At 43.6% G+C, this 18,181-nt stretch overlaps 2 protein-coding genes across 4 annotated transcripts in view; both read left to right on the top strand.

The window, feature by feature from the left end:
- The window catches only part of osp (myosin phosphatase Rho interacting protein outspread), a 495,008-nt gene that overhangs the window by 78,104 nt on the left and 398,723 nt on the right, over window positions 1–18,181 (top strand). The window lies entirely within an intron of this gene.
- LOC112590713 (uncharacterized) lies at window positions 8,634–10,401 on the top strand. Its single transcript, XM_025308066.1, has 2 exons — window positions 8,634–8,848; window positions 8,944–10,401. The coding sequence occupies exon 2, from the start codon at window positions 8,987–8,989 to the stop codon at window positions 10,331–10,333; it is 1,347 nt and encodes a 448-aa protein (XP_025163851.1). The 5' UTR covers window positions 8,634–8,848; window positions 8,944–8,986; the 3' UTR covers window positions 10,334–10,401.

The raw sequence follows: 18,181 nt of genomic DNA, 5'->3' as shown, positions 1-18,181 counted from the left end.
GCGGTCAGGCCGCGCGTATGCCGCGTGCGTTTCGCCGCGTGATCTCACGTGAAACCACGTCACGTCGCGTTTCAGGTCGGCTGGTTAATATTAAAAACGCAGCGGTTTTTCTCGACTAGGCTAGGTAGGTACCGTTCCCGACGATTTCCGACCGCCGCGCCGCCCCACAGTGGAGCCAGATGACATTTTTTGGTTCATAATTCTCTAGAGACCTGAATTTCCAGTCGATCATCGATGGACCAATGGATGAGGTTGATCCTGAATAATCCCAAAGAGATCTCTCTAGCCGAAATTTTGAAAAAATTATCGGTTCAGGGTTCATGGGTTTAGGGTTTGTCTTGAAAGTTTATTGCTTAAAGTACAGTGTCTCGGGTTCGACCTCAATGGGTTCGAGCCTATGGATACTAAATGCGCGAGACCCCAGAACTTATAATCAACTTTTAGAAAACTCAGAATTTTAAAGCTCATCATTTCAGCCCACATTAAGAAATAATTAAGCCATATGGACCCAATAAGTAAAAACATGGGGAGCATTGAACAAAACATCCGACCCTAACCTGATGGTCCATGAGCCCAAAGCCCTTATAAACCTCAGCTCATAAGCCATTATGAGAGGAGATAGAGAGTAATTACCGTCGACATTAGCATGACCCAATGTGCACCGCTATTAGATAGAAACAAGTGTCGAATAATTATTAGTATTTCACAAGTTTCTCGCGTTGAACGATAATTTTTCCTCTTTTGGGGCTAAGTAATTCGAGAAAAAAATTTTTTTTTTTAATTTTTGCAAGACAGATCTCTTCGGAATTCATTCAGGGTCAAGCTCATCCGTTGGTGTCGATGATCGGTTGGAGATTCAGGTCTTTAGAGAATTTTGAACCAAAGAATGTCATCTGGCCCCCCACCGTGCGGCCGCTCGCTCGCTCGCTCGCGCGCGGCTGAAGCATGTCGCAGCGCTTTTACCGGGCCTGTGAGCGCGCGCTGCCGCCCTCGGCTCTTGTCCGAAACGATCTCATCGGGGCTCCCTCGTAATATAATAGACAAATAGATTACGTCGAGTCTCATGCCTCCGCGGCGGTGTGTCAGCCGCGCTCGGACAAGTCATTCCCCCGCGACCCGCGATAGCACATTGTTGGCAACGTCGATCGGGTCTCGCCGTTGCTGCATCGCCGTGATCACGTTAATCTGGCCGATCTCTCGCCGTCGTTGCCAGGAAAGCAGCGCGATTCGTCGAAAGATCGCGCCGTTAACCGAGATGTTATCACATCAAATGCAAATTTATTCCGCTCTCCCGTGAGAACGCCCGCCGGATCCCTTCGTGTCTCTCGGTCAATTTTGAGTTCCAGTCGCGGCGCGGCGCGGCGCGGCGCGTCAAGGTGTCCAAATTCGGCGGGGTTGAACGAGTCGACTCTGGTCTACGAGACTTTCGCCTACTTACGAAGGCGCGATGCTTGAATTCGAGAAGAAATCGAAACTCCGCAAGGCCGATCCAAAGGCGAATAAGATCGGCAGCCGGCGACTGCCGACTGTCGCGACCGGCCAGTTGGCACCTTGCTCACGAAAATGTATCTCGGCCTGCGCGAGACACATCATTAGCATATCGTATTATCGGCGCATGTCCCGCGTCGCTCGCTGAAACTTAGACTTATCTCGTTGAAGCAAATCCGAACGGTAGGCCGACCGGCGATACCATTTTTGGCCGCCGGAATACCTCCGCCGGAGAGAGAGAGAGAGAGAGAGAGAGAGAGAGAGAGAGAAATATTGCGCCATTTCCTTTCAAGGTTAACCTAATTTGACGCGCGCTTAATTACGATTTCTGTCTCGTCGGGGATAACCCGGTTATCGTTGACATGGGGTTCTCCTTTCGGGGCTCACTTCTCGGTCCGCCGCCCACGTGCCATTCGTCGCGGTTGCGCGATCGAATAAAGAATTGATATTAATTACACATAACGGGTCGCGAGCGTTCCATTGACCCTATGGACAAGTTAAATGGTCTAAAAGGCTCTCGTTGCTGGAGCGTCTCGCCGAGTCCGGCCGGCATCTGCGAGTGTTTTATTGCAGGTGCTATTTGTGCGCGTGCGGCTACTGATGTGTAATGACGCGTATATCTGAGCGTGAAGGTGACGTGAAAAAGGAATCGGTGGATTTAGAAGTGCGTGATAGAAATATAGATCAAGAAAGCTTAACCAACGTAGGTTGAAAAGTGGACTCTTTCTGAAACAAGTGCAATTTTATTATAGCGATACAGACAACTTGTGCAAATTAATTTAAATTAATTTACACAAATTCATCCGTATCATTTTAATTTAAAACTGATTGATTTCTGGTTTGCGTAAATTTCACAATCTTTACATAAAATATATGTGGTATTTTTAATATAAATTTTCAAGGCATTTTCAAGGAGGTTGTGATTGGTGCAGATAGTAAAATAAATTCTTCTTCGAGCAAGTATAATTTTTGGAATTATAGCGAAGGTTGACAACTTGTGTAAATTAATTAAAATTCTGGTTTACGTAAATTCCACGATTTTTGCATGAAATATATGATATTTTTAATATAAATTTTGGTACTTTTAAGGTTATTATTGGCAACGTAGGTGCTAAAATAAATTCTTTTTGAAGCAAGTGGAATTTTTTAGAATTATACAGCGATACTGATAACTTTTGTAAATTAATTTAAATTCTGGCTCACGCAAATTCTACGATTTTTACATCAAATATATGTGATATTTTTAATACAAATTTTGGCATTTTCAAGACTGTTGTTGACAGATAGATAGGGACGTAGATCGGAAAATAGCAATACAGCTAATTTGTATCAACGTAAATTCTACGATTTCTTTTGTATACATTTTTCGACATTTTATGAGATGTTCTAAATATCTAAAGAACGATATACCGGGGCATAACACGAAACACTTTAATGTAATATACTCCAATTAAAAATTTCTCAATCAATGAGTAATCTGAATAATTTACTTTGCGCACTCCACTCCTCTAAATTCACGCAAACCCTTTTCATATCGTTATCCGATTCCGAATTCGTTGCGTAATACATATTTTCCGATCTCAGCATAGCGTGCAATTTGCCTCCGCCGCTCTGCGAGCGTCGTACGGGAGCGGGACGATAACTCCAGAACATAACAACTGTTTAGCATACTTTATTTATTCTCTCGTGAATCAGTATACTATTCGGTATAAACTATTGCCAGTTTCCAACGGCTGCGCTATGACGAGTTAACAAACGCGGATCTAACGAGAGAATCTTTGGTATCCGGGCGGTAGTCTCCCTCCCTCTCTCTCTCTCTCTCTCTTTGGCACGCTCACGCGCGCGCGATCGATCTTTCAAAGCTTCCTGGAAACTTTCCTATTTCATCTAAAGGGGAGATCCCGGTGTCACATTACTCGCAATCCGCATCGCTAACGAACCGAACGATCCGGCTAAGGCGCACCGCGCATATGTAACGTTTCTAACGGTATATCGTAACTCGCGCGCGTACGCGCTCGTTCTCTGGCTACCGCGGTCCGATTGTTTCCGTATCGACTCGCGTTTCCTCGTACGGGGGCACCCTCCGGGACTAACGACAATGCGACATGAAGCCCAGCTCGACTGAGAGGGGGAGAGGGAGAGCGTGTTGCCGAGAAAGGCGCGCACGGTTCGCGATGTCAAATGAAAAAGTCGCGCGCAGGATATACTTTCCGGGTCGGTGAAATAACGAGAGAACACGCAGATGCACGGCGAGCTGCAAGGTACGTCTGTAACGCGAAGGGATGAGGGGGGGGGGCGAGGAAGGGGCCAAAACAGGTACATGCATAAAAAGTCGCATTTATTCGCGGAGTGCAGTTAATGGTCGAGCCCCGGCTCGATCGAAATCTCCGCGCGCGCGTGTTAAGCGCGTTAATGGAGCGTGCAATCTCTCGGCGGCGAGCCGAGAGGCTCGGTCGTGAGATGAAAGTGAGGGAAAACGGAATTCGTCGAGCTAATACGTGCCTAAATTCGCAAGAAATCCTTAAAGCGCCGTTCGCGTGCAAATCCCGTCCGAAATGCAAATGCGCGCTCATTTTGATTAGCGCGCGCGCGCGCGCGCGCATGCGCCGGCGGAATTACCGAGGAGGAAAGTATAGGCTCTCGCGTCTTCGATGAGCAAACACTCATTAGCATTCCTTTTCGTGCACAGCCGTGAAATCGAGATTACTTGGCCGCGAGTTAAAGAAAGTGGCGAGCGACGTGAATGATTTTCACCGCGCGCATTTTTCATTTCGGCGCCGAGCCGATCGCTTTGCCATTCGGGCCTCGTCTCTCGGCTGGAGGCCGAAAGGAACACGACGACGCACGTCGGCTCTGCTTGCGTGCGGGAGAGACTCTCTCGATTTTCTTGTTTCCGCGGAATCGCGAGCGGCCTCGAATTACGGGCGCGTTTGGAAAAACCGCGACGTTTACGCCGTATTACCCAGCCGAGTGGAGCCTGACGAAGCGGCTTGACTTTGATATCTCCTCCGATACCTCGTTGGGATCGTTCATATTTATTGCCAGCGCGATCTCGTTCCCTTCGAATGGTACCGCTCAGAGTGCATGTCGACGCAGCAACGACAAAAAATACACTCACCCTCCTCCATTCTGAGAGAAAGAAACTTTGCACTTTATTCATCCCTCTTAGATTCCGAATGTTTCGAAACTTCGGCTTTCGACTGGATTTCAATTTGGATTACGAAAGAGATCGCTTTTAAAGAATCTCAAAGCTCAAAGAGCTTCCCCCGTGTAGATTATCGTTTTCTTTTCAAGCTAGTCATTATCGAATAATTTACGACGAAAATGGAATTTACCCGGTAATCAGAATTACCGAATCGCGACTGAGAAAAAGCGCATCTCGACGCAGCAACGACAAGAGATACAATCATCCTCCTCCGTGCGTGAGAATTCTGAGAAAGGAAACTTTGCATTTTATTCATCTCTGTTAGATTCCGAATTTTTCGAAACTTCGGCTTTCGAAAACTTTCGATCTCGATCGGATCTCAAGTCGGACTACAAAAAAAGAAATCGCTTTTAAACAAAACTCAAAGAGCTTTTCCCGTGTAGATTATAATTTTCTCTCCAAGTTAGTCGTTATCGAATAATCTGTGATAAAAATTGTAATTTTTACCCCGTAATTGTTATTACTGAATCTCGATTGAGAAGGAGCGTCTTTTTCCCGCCGTGTGTCCTGCTCGCTCGCGCAGGATCGCGCGCGCGAAAGAGAGAGAGAGAGAGAGAGAATACACAGCGAGCGAGCCGGATTGAGCGGTCAACGATCACGTAACAAAGTGTCTCCTCGGTATCGCGGGCGACACGACGCGGTGAATCCGCGTGGTTTCACTACGCGGCGGCGGCGGCGGAGGGGCGGGGAGCGAAATCATGCCACACCGGTCTCTCTCTCTCTCTCTCTCTCTCTCCCTCTCTCGGTGTAGTTGCATATTATACATGTCATTGCCCGGGGCAACCACGAGCGAGAGAGGCTTGGCCAGTCATTCTCGACAAGTGTGCATCACGACATTGGTCTACCTTACATCCACCTACGTGCCGTCCATCCACCCACGTACACTCTACCTGATTCACCTTAACCTGCGCCCGCTTTCGGGCTCTCGCCACGATGACCCGCCGGTTAATCGGAATCGTTTGTGAGAAGTGCCGACGATTTACGTGTACGTGTACGCGTACGCGCGTATACGCGACATTCGCCGGCATTCGAGGCGGACGGAATTTTCGCATTCGACCTACATACAGAAGAATATTTTTTAGTGACAACTAGAAATTTTCTATTATAGGAAGTTCAAGTTGCGGTACAGTCTGTTTAAGAGCGCGATCGCGACGTACTTTTAAGCTATTTATTATAAAAGGAAAAAAGAAAATAAGAAAAATTATACATGCACAACACAGCCAGTACTGTGACGCTTTTATATTAATAGGTCGTCCAATCACACACACCGCTGTTGTCTGTTATTGCCTGACATCTTCTGGACATTACTTTCTATCAATTTTTCAGCGTACTGGGTACGAGGTAAAGATTGCCATATCAAACGTAGTTGTTTCTCCGTCTATACTTTTCTGCCACGTAACTTCATCTTTATTAATCCTTAAACATTTTCAATAGGATTCGCATCTGATGGATCGTGACGGCTAGTCTAATGTTTCGATATTATTTTCTTCTTCGCACTGACGGCAAAGACGACTCCGGTATCGTCGGATCGTTGTCTTCTTGCAAAATCCAGTCTCGATTTTTGCCTGGAAGTCACTTTTGAGCAGATGGTATTAATGTTCTCTGATAAATTTTGACTACCTTTTTCGCATCCGAATTCTATGTGAATAAAGATAAAGTTTCAAATCCTTGGGTAGAAAAGCAACCCCAGACACGCACCTTTATCGGGTGTTTCACAGTCATCACCAAACATAAATCCTATTGAACACGTTTGGGGATTAATTGAGATGATGTTACATTTGTAATGTGTGCATTTGCCTCACATTAGACCGCCGAATTCCACGAGTGGCTTTTTGGTTTATGGAATACACCAACCCGAGCATATTTACAATGCGGTTAATTATCATTCGCTGCTACTCATCCATTCGAACCCCCTCATTAGTTCTCCAGTTGTATAACAAACGCACTTCCTGACTGAAAGTAAGATTAAGGAGCAACAATTTCGACACATTGACACTTTCTGCATTTCTGGTCATCTTGAGATAAGAATGTTACGATTATGAGTGGAAGAATATCTTTCTTACAATTAATCTAGTTTTCTGCTTTGCTGTAGCATGTCATAGAAATCTGTAAAGCAAATTATTTTTTTTTCAAGATTCGTGTATACCAAACTCAAATTATTCTTTTCTTTAAAACATATATGTACGTAACATAAGTTTTTACACGTAAAACTTATAACTACAATGTAATAAAACTTTATAAAAAGAAGCGCCATTCTATTATACAAAAGATGTGGTATATTAAAACACAGCACCAATTGAGCATCTTGACATATGTAAATAATAATTGTATACTTAATTATCTTAAAAAAATCATATTTGTTTGTTGTTTGTTATTTATTTATAAACATTTTGCATGAAACAAAAATTATATAAGAATATAAGATCGCTGAAAAATAGAGTTTCTGTGAGTGAGTTCACTCCAAACAATTTTTGCAGAACAAATCGGAATGAATTTTGCAAATCGTTTTCTTGCAGATTGTGCAAATCTCTGCATGTTTGTTGTCACTTTTGCACATATAGCATCTTTTACGTTTTGGAGCCGAAATGTTGTCTGAAGCGGATATGGACGGCTCACCCAGCGTCCGTTTACGTATATCTCTTATCAAATTGGCAGGATTTTCACACCTTGGCATTTTCTTCCGACGCATAATCTCTGGTTCCACCAATTTCATACCCAAATCTTTCAGGAACTCACGACGCTTGTATTTCTTACCGGCATGTATCCAATTTGCGTTGCATTCTTTGTATAAAACGAGCGCATTGCATGCTGAAATATCGATAATAGCGCTCAAGATTGCCATCGGCCAACGGTTGGTTTTACGTTCGCACGTGTAAGAGCCGATCATTTGATCTAAAAGATCAACACCAGCCTTTGTATCGTTGTAAAATTGAATAATTTCGGGCTTGTTTTTCTTCTCTGCAATACAAGTTGTGTCATGGTGCTTGGTGCTCATAAGAACAACGCAACGATTTTTCTTCGGCACATACGATGTTGATGGTCACATCTGGATTTTCAGCGAACGCAAACAGAGACGTCTCCATCATACGATGCTTGACATTGAAATGACAAAATGGTATGGCAAGAATCTTTTATTTTTGCGAACGGTGCCGACCATCGTCATTTTATGATTTCTCAAAAGATCCACTGCCAACTCATAGCTCGTGAAAAAATTGTCACAAGTTATATTGTGGCCACTCGATAAACATGAAAATGCATGGTGGGTCAATATGACCCAAAACAGAGACAACGGTGTACGTGCTGGCGTTCGGCACATATGTGAGATTTTATTTTCTTTTTTCACATATGTGAATAAGGCCAAAATTCGTACACATACCTAAAATATTGAATCACATAAGTGAATACAACGTCTTTAATCGCGTTTTATCCACGCGCTTCGGGTCATATAGACCCAAACGGAGGACTAGTGTTAAGAAAGATATTATTCTTTCATCCATAATTGTGACATTCTTATTTCAAGAAGACAAGAAATGTAGAAAGTGCCAATGCGTCGAAATTGTTGCTCTTTAATCTTTCTTTCAGTCAGGAAGTGCGTTTGTTATGCAACTGGAGAACTAATGAAGGGGTTCGAATGGATGAGTAGCAGCGAATGATAATTAACCGCATTGTAAATATGCTCGGGTTGGTGTATTCCATAAACCAAAAAGCCACTCGTGGAATTCGGCGGTCCAATGTGAAGCAAATACACATATATTAGCACACATATACACGCGTAAGAACATGTCTGTGTACGTTTATATTGATTGGACATCGCAGCGAATTTGATACATGTCGCGGAAGACGCATAATGCCGGTGCTTACATTGCTGACGTTTAGTGCGCGCATTATAATATTTATGAAGGGACTTGATACTGATTACAAATGAAAAGCTTCAGAGAAATTTCTGTAATAATATTTAACAAAGCATATGTTCGTTATATTTTCAGAGACAATCCCGTTTGAAGATTCCTAAGACATATACGAAATATAAATAAACATATAGTAATACATAAATATAACAACATAATATGTAGATATCTCCTTGACGTTCTCCGAACAGTCGCTAAACTGTACGCATAAACTGTGAAAGCAGAATTTTGTTAGACCCGCTAACAGGTAACGATTTTCACACGTTATTTCTAAATTAATATTACAAATAACGCGTCTCTATAAATACCCATTATATCAAAGTATTGACATATATTCAACAGAAGAATCTCGTCGTCTCATCAACAAGGGGCCCATAACATCGGCATGTCTGATATACCACCGCTTTTTACACCACTATCGCTTCCTATAGCAGATAGTATGTCTTCAGTAGTTCACTCTTATCGTAACTTCTTCAATCCAAATATTTGCCATTCGTGCAAAGAATATCCAGAAAAACGTGGGGAAGAAAACAATATATGTCTCTCGTGCAACATGATTCTTTACTGTAGCCGCGATCATGAATTAATGAATAAAGAGAATCATCAAGAAATCTGCGGAATTTTAAAAATGCTTTTACATAATCATCCGGAATTTTGGAAAACCCACAATTTCAATCGTAAGGAATGGATCAATTCGAGGAAAAATCTCTTAAATTTAGTCGAAAATAATTTGCAACGTGATATGATGCCGCATGAAATGCAAATGATCATGCTCGCTAAATCGTGTTTTGTCTGTCATGAACAGCGTAACTTGCAAACTTGTACGAGGTGTTATTCCCTGAACTATTGTTCGAATCATGAAGAACTTTTGATACATCATGACATTGTAAATTGCACCAAATTGAAGTCGTGTTACGAGATGGATCATGACATTTATTTCATCTCATTATTTCGATGTAGATATAGATTCACTGAGATTAATGCCGTCCAAATTGAAAAGCGTAAATTTGTTAATATACAACAATTTTTGGATGAATATGCACATACTGATTATCAGGATTTACAGCAATTCTATTCTGATTACCTATCAGGACCGTTGACACTGTATTATGGAATAATGAATCAGGATCTATATATAAATGATTTACACTGTGTTGTTCATATAATAGTCGCAAATGTTTTGGATGCACATTATGTGCTACTCTGGGAAATTATGTTGCATCTTTGCTCTAGGAGAATGAAGCATTTAAAAGTTATATTGATAGGATCAAAAATACAAAACGGAGAACGCAGAAATGTCGAAATTTGTTACGAATGTAATAGACGTAAACGCCAGTTTGAGTTTGAAAGTTATCGCATGGTTTTTCGCGACTATGCTAATTTAATACTTTCAAGTCATCCACCAAATGTAATTATAGCGTTTGAAGCAGATATTAGTAAGTGGGATTTACAAACTGACATAATTTTAAAGTTAAAAAAACAATCTTGCCCCTTCATTGTAACCACCGCCTCGCGCTCCAAATGCGAACGAAACATACGGATATTAAGAGAAGTACTGCGTCTACAAGTAGATCTAACTCCTACCGAAAATAAATTTAGTTCTCTTAAGGCATACAGAAATTTCGAGGAAGATGACGTGTTATACCGCAATAAGTTTTTATTTGTCATTACGAATTTAAGTGATTTATTAAAGTCATATACTGACCCAAATACTCCAGGATCCCCACAGTGATAAAACTCCTGCCAGATTGAATTTTTGGAGAAGAATATTATTAATATATTAAATCTAAAAGATAGAGGTGTGCGAATTAAGAATTTTTATGTCGAATCGAATCGAATCTAATTTTTTAAATTCCAATTCGAGTCGAATCTATGAAATTTCACTCGAATTCGAATAAAATCGAATCGGATCATTAAAAAATTTAACATGACAATTAAACATGCAAATAATGATGGAGGATTTTAATATGAAAGGGTATATTGATATCATCTTGATCTTGCAATATCATCTTAAAGTAAAATATATATTTAAAATAATTTATAATTAAGTTATTAATTATAAGTTAAGTTAATTACAAGTTAATAGTTCAAACATAGAGGCCCAGCTGACCCGTTTTGTAGCTCATGCACGCAAACGATAATGTATTCGATTCCTATTCGAATTATTTGGATTTGAATCATAGGGATTCGGATTCGAATCGAATCGAATTACATTAGATTCGAATCCGAATAGTTCGCACGTCTCTACTAAAAGTATATCACAGAAAATATTTTTGGGCAGTTATATTACATCTATTGTGATTTTCGAACGCAGTTAATGTAAAAGATTTGTTACCCTACTCTACTCGATACGTTCCAGATAACAATTAAATTAATTAATTTGCCATTCCGTAGCACTAACAGCACAATGCAAACCGTATATAATTGTAATATGTGAATAAAGATAATGTTCCAAATCCTTGAGTAGAAAAGCAACCCCAGACACGCACCCTTATTGGGTGTAATATCAGCCTGTAACGTCATTGTAATAATGTGAGAGACAATATACGAAATGTTAGGTAATACATACAGATTTACTTGTACCAATGAATTCCGTTTTATAAAATAAACAATATATTGAATTAGAATCATATTTTTTTAAAGTAATAATACCTTCATAATTTCCTTAAAAATATGCATTTAACTCGCCGCTAATATCAGTGAAACATCAAATAATAAATTCATAGAATAGACGTAAAACTCGAGTTTGATTTTCTAAGCTATTGTCATTTTATTTCTTATCATACAGTTTTCTTATTTGTATCTTTGGGTTTTACGTCTATCGCGCACGTTAAACATGTGTTTATTACATTTGTTGTATTGATAGACATATCGAGCTTTCATTTCTCAATATTGATATTTTTAAACAATCGCGTGTCCTACCAGTGTGAGCATCCTGCAAGATATCGCACTTTCATAGCAAAAAAATATTATAGTCTGACAGACGTTAAAATATTAGTTAACCGTTTGGAAATAGTTTGAAAAACCGCTTGTTGTTCTCTCCCTCTTCCTTTCCTTCTCCCTTCCTTCCCCTCTCTCTCTTCCCTCACATTTTCTCCTACTGTATTCTAGCATATTCTTCTTTCTCTCTCTCTCTCTCTCTCTCTCTCTCTCTCTCTCTCTCTCTCTCTCTCTCTCTCTCTCTCTCTCTCTCTCTTCTCTCTCTCTCTCTCTCCTCTCTCTCTCTCTCTCTCTCTCTCTCTCTCTCTCTCTCTCTCTCTCTCTCTCTCTCTCTCTCTCTCTCTCTCTCTCGTTTGCTCACACGCGCTCGCTGCTGTCTGCTTCTTCAGCGCGCTCGTAACGCTTCCAGTGTCGGAAAAGCGAGATGCACATTTCCCCACTCCTGTGCGTCTAGTGTTTTTGATTTTATTTTTTTACTGAATCGAAATTTTCCGTGACTCGGGCTTTGTTATTAAAATATCTCCACTTAAAGAGACGACGTACACAAAAAACATAAGAATACTTTCCTCCCTCTCAAAAATGATTCTTTATTTAAAGTGGCGTAATTCAGTACGTTTACCTTACCGCGACCGAAAAAATTCGTTTGAAGAAGTCGAGCGACGCTGCCAATGACGCGATTTTCAACCCGGCCGCCTATGTGTTCTCTCCCTCCATTTGCGTAGGCGAGGACGTTCTGTTTATCCGTGTGAAGAACGAGCGTGTGCACTCTTGACAAAATTAATGTTCGGTTCAGGTGGCCGAATATGTTTTTGGGACACAGCGAAAACCTCCTAACGGAATTTCTGTTGCGTCGCGAGCGAATTTTCAGTTGATTCATGAGGAACGAAAGGTTTCGCCTGTCGCAACCGAAATTCAATTGTTTCAACCGAATAGTCTTCTGCGCGCGAAGCAGCCGGCATTCGAGCGGTGGGATTTTCCGCGCGAACGCCTTCGAAATTATCGCGTTCAGCCGACTAGCCGGGCTGGCGGTCCGAAATAACATGCCCTCCGCACGATTTTGAGATTCTTTTCACTCGGAAGATGAATAGCGGGTTGGGTAAAGAGGAGAGCCGGAGAAAAGCCACGCTCGCTGTCTCGACGCGTTTCACGCTTATGAGACGCCCGTCGCTCGTCGTCGCGGCGACGCCCGTGATCGAACAGACGCGAATCGCGGATCGCACTACAACGTTATACGCTGAATGAGAAAAAGGGAGGAGGGTGGAACAGCGGCTTTCATGTCGCGCCGCGCCGCTGCTGCCGCGTCTCTTTGAGGTTGTGCGTAAATCCGCAGAAGTGAGCGAGCGCGCGCCATGCGTGTAATTTACAATAATTTGCGGGCTCGGCCCTCTCTCTCTCTCTCTCTCTCTCTCTCTCTCGCGCGCGCGCGCGCGCGCACACAATCTCTGACACTGATCCTGTGATCGTTTCGCGCGATTGGATAAAATGTAATGCCTCGGCATAATGTGTAAATCGGATCGGGACGAACGAGCGACGTACGAACGGGCGCGGCCACTTTCTCGATTAACATTTAAAATCGATGCGCATGGAGATCAGTATTAAATCGCAACGCGCCGCTCGCACCGGTCAGCCTCAGCTTCGGCTCTTCGGTTGGACCGGTTAAGCGGCGCGCCGCCGCCGCCGCCGCCGCTTGAAAACATTTTACTCGCCCTCGTAATGACACAGTTTGCGCGCGATAAGCACGACTGTCGGGCGGCGCAGACTCGAAGCCGGAAAAATTTGCCTCGCTCCCATCCCCCTTCCCCGCTCCGTCTCCTCCTTCTTCCGCGCTGCTCCGTTTTTCCCAGCGCAAGCGAGAGATATATTCTCACCTCCGTGTGCCGCCGCAGCTCGTTAATGATTTGCGTGGCAACAATGGCCGACAGGAGGCTGGATAATTATTCCATACACACACGCACTCTCTCTCTCTCTCTCTCTCTGTCTCATTTGCCTCCCTGCCGATCCTCGGCCGTCCTTCTTCGTCGAGTGCGCGTAATCCTCCGTCCCGCCGTTCGGCACGGCGAAACAACTTGCTCGATCCCACGTCTTCGACCTCCGACGATCTCTCTCGCTCCTTCTCTCTCTCTCTCTCTCTCTCTCTCTCTCTCTCTCTCTCTCTCTCTCTCTCTCTCTCTCTCTCTCTCGTCTCTCTCCCCCGGACAATTCTTTCGAAGGCGCCCGAGTAATCGGGTAGGCCGTTTGTACGCGCTTGTACACGCAGCTGCATTGTTGTTGCAAAACACACGCGAGTCCCGGTAATCGACATGTAACGCGCACCCAGAAATAGCGTTGAGCCGCGCACGACAACGAGGAAGAAGGAGCGAGAGAGGGAAGGGAGGCGAAGGGAGAGACAGAAAAAGAACGCGAAGGACAGGTTAATCTTGCGTAACGTAATACAGCGCGAGGCAACGAGAGGACCTTGTTCAGCCGTTTCTTACGGGTTCCGATTGTCGACCGGTAGCGGCGAACCGTACGAATACCGCGTGTGGTATAATGATAGCTGGCAATTTTACGCGGCTCAATTGTGTCCCTCCCTCTCTCTCTCTCTCTCTCTCTCTCTCTTTGCGCGCGCGCGCGCGCACCAATTCGCTCGCGAGAAGCAGTTCATTGTGGAGCGATTCGTTGTGAGACCACCGCGAAGAACAGCAGGATCCTGCCCACACGCAGAAAACTATTCGGTCGGTACAACTGAATTTCGATTACGACAAGCGGAACCTTCCTTCAGTTGAATCCTCAGGAGTCAACTGAAAACTCGCTTGCAACGCGAGAGAAATTCCGTCAGGAGGTTTCCAGGAGGTCTCAGAAGTATATTCGGTCACCACCTGAGCCGAGTATAAAGGGGTTTGCTCTTTCCAGCTGAACTTTCTGTACTAGTTCAAGAAATACACTGAGGCGTTTTTCCTAGCAGAAGTGGCGTCAGATTCTGCTGTTCCTTCCACCAGTGCAGCAGAACTTAGGGCAACAGTTCACTTTTTTGCCGCTTGCAGGTCTGTTCTTTTTAGTTGCACTGCTGAGCTAGCGCAATAAGTTAGAGTGAGACAACTACATTTTTTCTCACTCTGATTTATCGTACCAGTTCAGCAATGCAGCTAAAAAGAACAGACCACAGTCTGGACTAGGTCTGGAGTTAGTAAAAGCAGTTCGGTATAAACGGAGCGTCTCTGGTATGTAAGTGGAGGGAGAAAACGCTCACTTGATGATATTTTTTATCTGTTGCCACTAGATAGCAGCACATTACATGGTAGTGTTCTTAAGGTTCTTAAGTCTTGTTAAGGTTCATAATATTTATAAATATTTGTGGCTCATGAACACTCAAAAATATAATAAAAAGACTTGTGGGTGAAAATTCACTCGTCCTAGTGATAGGAGGTAATCCTAGTGTTCAGAAGTTAATCCTGTCAAGGGTATAAATTTTGTTCAAGGATAAAGCGTTCTTGTACAAGCGTAAGCTTGTACGTGTGGAGGGAGAAAACGCTTGCACGGTTGGGTTGAAAATCGCGTCATTGGCAGCGTTGTTCGACTTCTTCGCGAAGGTCGTTTCACTTTTAGGTCGCGGTAACTGAAGTTACGTTTCTCATTACATACGATACGATATAGTACGATGCTGTACTAGTCTGCTGCGGTAACTATATTTTCGAGAGGGAAAATTTTAGTTTCTTCAATCGAAAACAGTTGTTGATGTGAAGTTGGTCCTTTGGTTTGCAAAAGAGAATTTTCCATTACCGTCGAATCTCCTGTAACAGAAAATTTCGAGCTGTCACTACGGAATATTTTCCTGCGCCCGGCTATGTCCGGAAATGTCTTCTAATATCAGTCCTTCCTCATTCGTTTCTACCGTGGAAACGAGACTCTCGTGAGATTGATGCAACAATGCCGAATCTCTCGTCGTTCGCGCTTCAGCCTCTCGCTCGTCTCTCGTGCGCTGAGCTCCTCATTATGATGCGATTCCGCACGATTCCTCAGCCCAAGCCGGAAACCCAAACAAATGCCGCAAAGTCGGAGAGTGGGTGGGTAAAAGCGAAGCACGACCGTATTTTTACACGGTCACACTTTTTTACACGGCCTAGCCTGAGACACCGTCACGCGGTCCTCCTCTTCCGGCGAATTTCACACCGCGCGCCGCGCTATAATTCGATCTCTCAGCGCGTCGGCCATTTCCTCGATCGTAATTGACACGGCTGAAGTCTAGGGCGTGTCGATCGCTCGGACGGGGCGTTCTTTAAGCGCGGCGAAGTATCCTGGAACGTGCTCCTCCGCCGAGGAATTCTTCCACGGCGCATCCACGAGGCATCGGTAATCTCCTGAGGTTTTCCTCCGGCTGTTACGCGGTCGCCAAGTTAATTGAGTAGAAAGGCATTCAACGTGGAAATTCGCCGGGCTCTTCTCCGCCGGCCGTATTAAACGTCTCTCCGCGTAATACAATCCGTCGGAGCGGCCACGGAGCGTGGGGGGAAGGGAGAGAAATCTATTATTACGAATACACCGCGGAGCAACCTGGAGAAGCACGAAGAAGGAAGAGAGGGGGAGGGAGAGAAAAAGAGAGAGAGAGAGAAGAGACGTATTCGCGATGCGCTGTCGCGCAGTCGATCGTTCCGCTCGACGAATCGTGCCTACAAATTTCCTACGTGCCACACACACACACACACATATGGAAGAGAAAGGTTAGAATTATATCCTCCGACACTGTGTGTGTGTGTGTGTGTGTGTGTGTGTACAAGAAGAGACGCTGGAGCCAGACGAAATGAAACGAAACGAGAAACGCTCGTCCTGTCGGCGACGTTCTTGCTCGTTCTCTCTTCCGTTCGGTTTCCGCAACGCGGCGCGCGTCGTTATTGTGAAAGTGCGTCCGATCGCGCGGCGATAATTTCGCGACGCCTTGTCACATACACACACGGTCGATTGAAAATTCCCCCGACTCGAATTGCGCGGCGGAAGAAAAGTCCGTCGTCCTCCGTAACGTGACAAAAAGCAGCGCCGCCGCCGCCGCTCGTGTCGTCGATTCTTGCGGGCACTTTCCGCTGCGGGGGAAGAAAGCGGAGTGACGCTCAGCACGAGGACGTTTCTCGGCGACAAAACAATTTTCGAACACAGCTCTGCAGGACTTCTATGAGTCAGCGAGCTGAACTTTTTGTAGCACATTTCGCTGAGTACGGGAAAGGTGAATATAAAACATTAGCCCTGGCAGTTAAACAGAAGCTGAGTTTCACGAGTTTTGCTTCCTGACCATTAGACACACTTTTTGACTTCTACATCAACATTGCAAGAATTTCAGTGACATTTCCGTGATCGTACAAAGAGCAAAAAGTTACTGAGTTAAATAAAGTTAGCAATTCAAACGATCTAATCTGACTTGACTTAACCTAACCTAACCTAACCTAAAAAGCTTATGACATATTTGAACATAAAGAACACAATCTATTAAAATATTATTTAAATCCTTACTACATTGATGAGTCCATTACATATTAAAATATAACATATACTGAGTCTATAATATATATATATATATATATATATAGCCTAACCTAACCTAACTTTCATCGTATTAAAACATTAAAATATTATTTAAATCTTTACTAAATTGATGAGTCTCTATCATATATCAAAATATAATATATACAAAGTCTATAATATACTTAGCCTAACCTAACTTTCTTCATATTAAGATATTAAATTATTTGTCTTTACTAGAAAAAAAATTGATAAGTTTATCACAAAATATAATATATATACTGAGTCTATCATATGCCTAACCTAACCTAACTTTGAACATAAGGAGTACAGTCATCTTCAAATGAATTCATAGCATCGAGTTTGTCTGCAAAGAAACCCGTGCTAATACTCAGATGATTGAATCCTAGTAAGGACTTTTACGATTCAGGTTCGGCTGCACAGAGGCAATGTTTCATCAAGGCAACTCGACTCCGCGAGTATCTTTGGCGACGAGATGTGCGTCAAATGGACCTCGATCCGCTTAAAGTGATTGGACAAATTTAACCTGGCAAAAGTTGTTAAGTGGGCTCATCGCTGAGCAGCGGAACTTCCGAAACAAACTATTAATGAACAACTAACGAACAATTGCCGGGATCAATATTGCATATTTAGCATTCCCACATTAGCCCAAGTGTACTCCAAAAATTTCAGCTCGCTGGTTCATAGAGGTCCCTTGGAACCACAGCCCGATTTTCTGTTATGCTCCAATGTCACAAGTAAATCATGCTTGCTATCATAATTGGAACACGATTGACCGTAGCGATAATCGGCAGGCGGCGGGCGAGTTGGCGCAGCGCGCGATAACGCGTCGATAGCGTATCGCTCGTCGACGACGTCTCGGGAGTATCTGGTATCTCGCGTCGCAGATAAAGACGTAACGGGTGGCAGCGGCAGGGAGAGAGAAGTGGAAACGCGCGACTATTCGCGCGACATTGAGAAGCAGAAGGACGAACATCATCCTGTAACCGAACGCGTCCTCCATTTTCTCCTTTCTATTTCTACACCGTAGGGGAGATGGCCGCGCATATCGGGCCGGTCGTTCTACTTTCGAGCCTGTTAGAGAAATTGATTTATGGCCGTGTCTGGATTTATTTCCCCTTCGCGCGGCGGA

The sequence above is a fragment of the Harpegnathos saltator genome, unplaced genomic scaffold (genome assembly GCF_003227715.2).
Source record: "Harpegnathos saltator strain DR-91 unplaced genomic scaffold, Hsal_v8.6 scaffold138, whole genome shotgun sequence".
Classification (NCBI taxonomy): domain Eukaryota; kingdom Metazoa; phylum Arthropoda; class Insecta; order Hymenoptera; family Formicidae; genus Harpegnathos; species Harpegnathos saltator.
This window is presented reverse-complemented; position numbering and strand designations above follow the sequence as displayed.

Coding starts and splice junctions, on each gene's coding strand:
- LOC112590713 (XM_025308066.1), top strand. CDS start 8,987: ATGTCTGATATACCACCGCTTTTTACACCACTATCGCTTCCTATAGCA.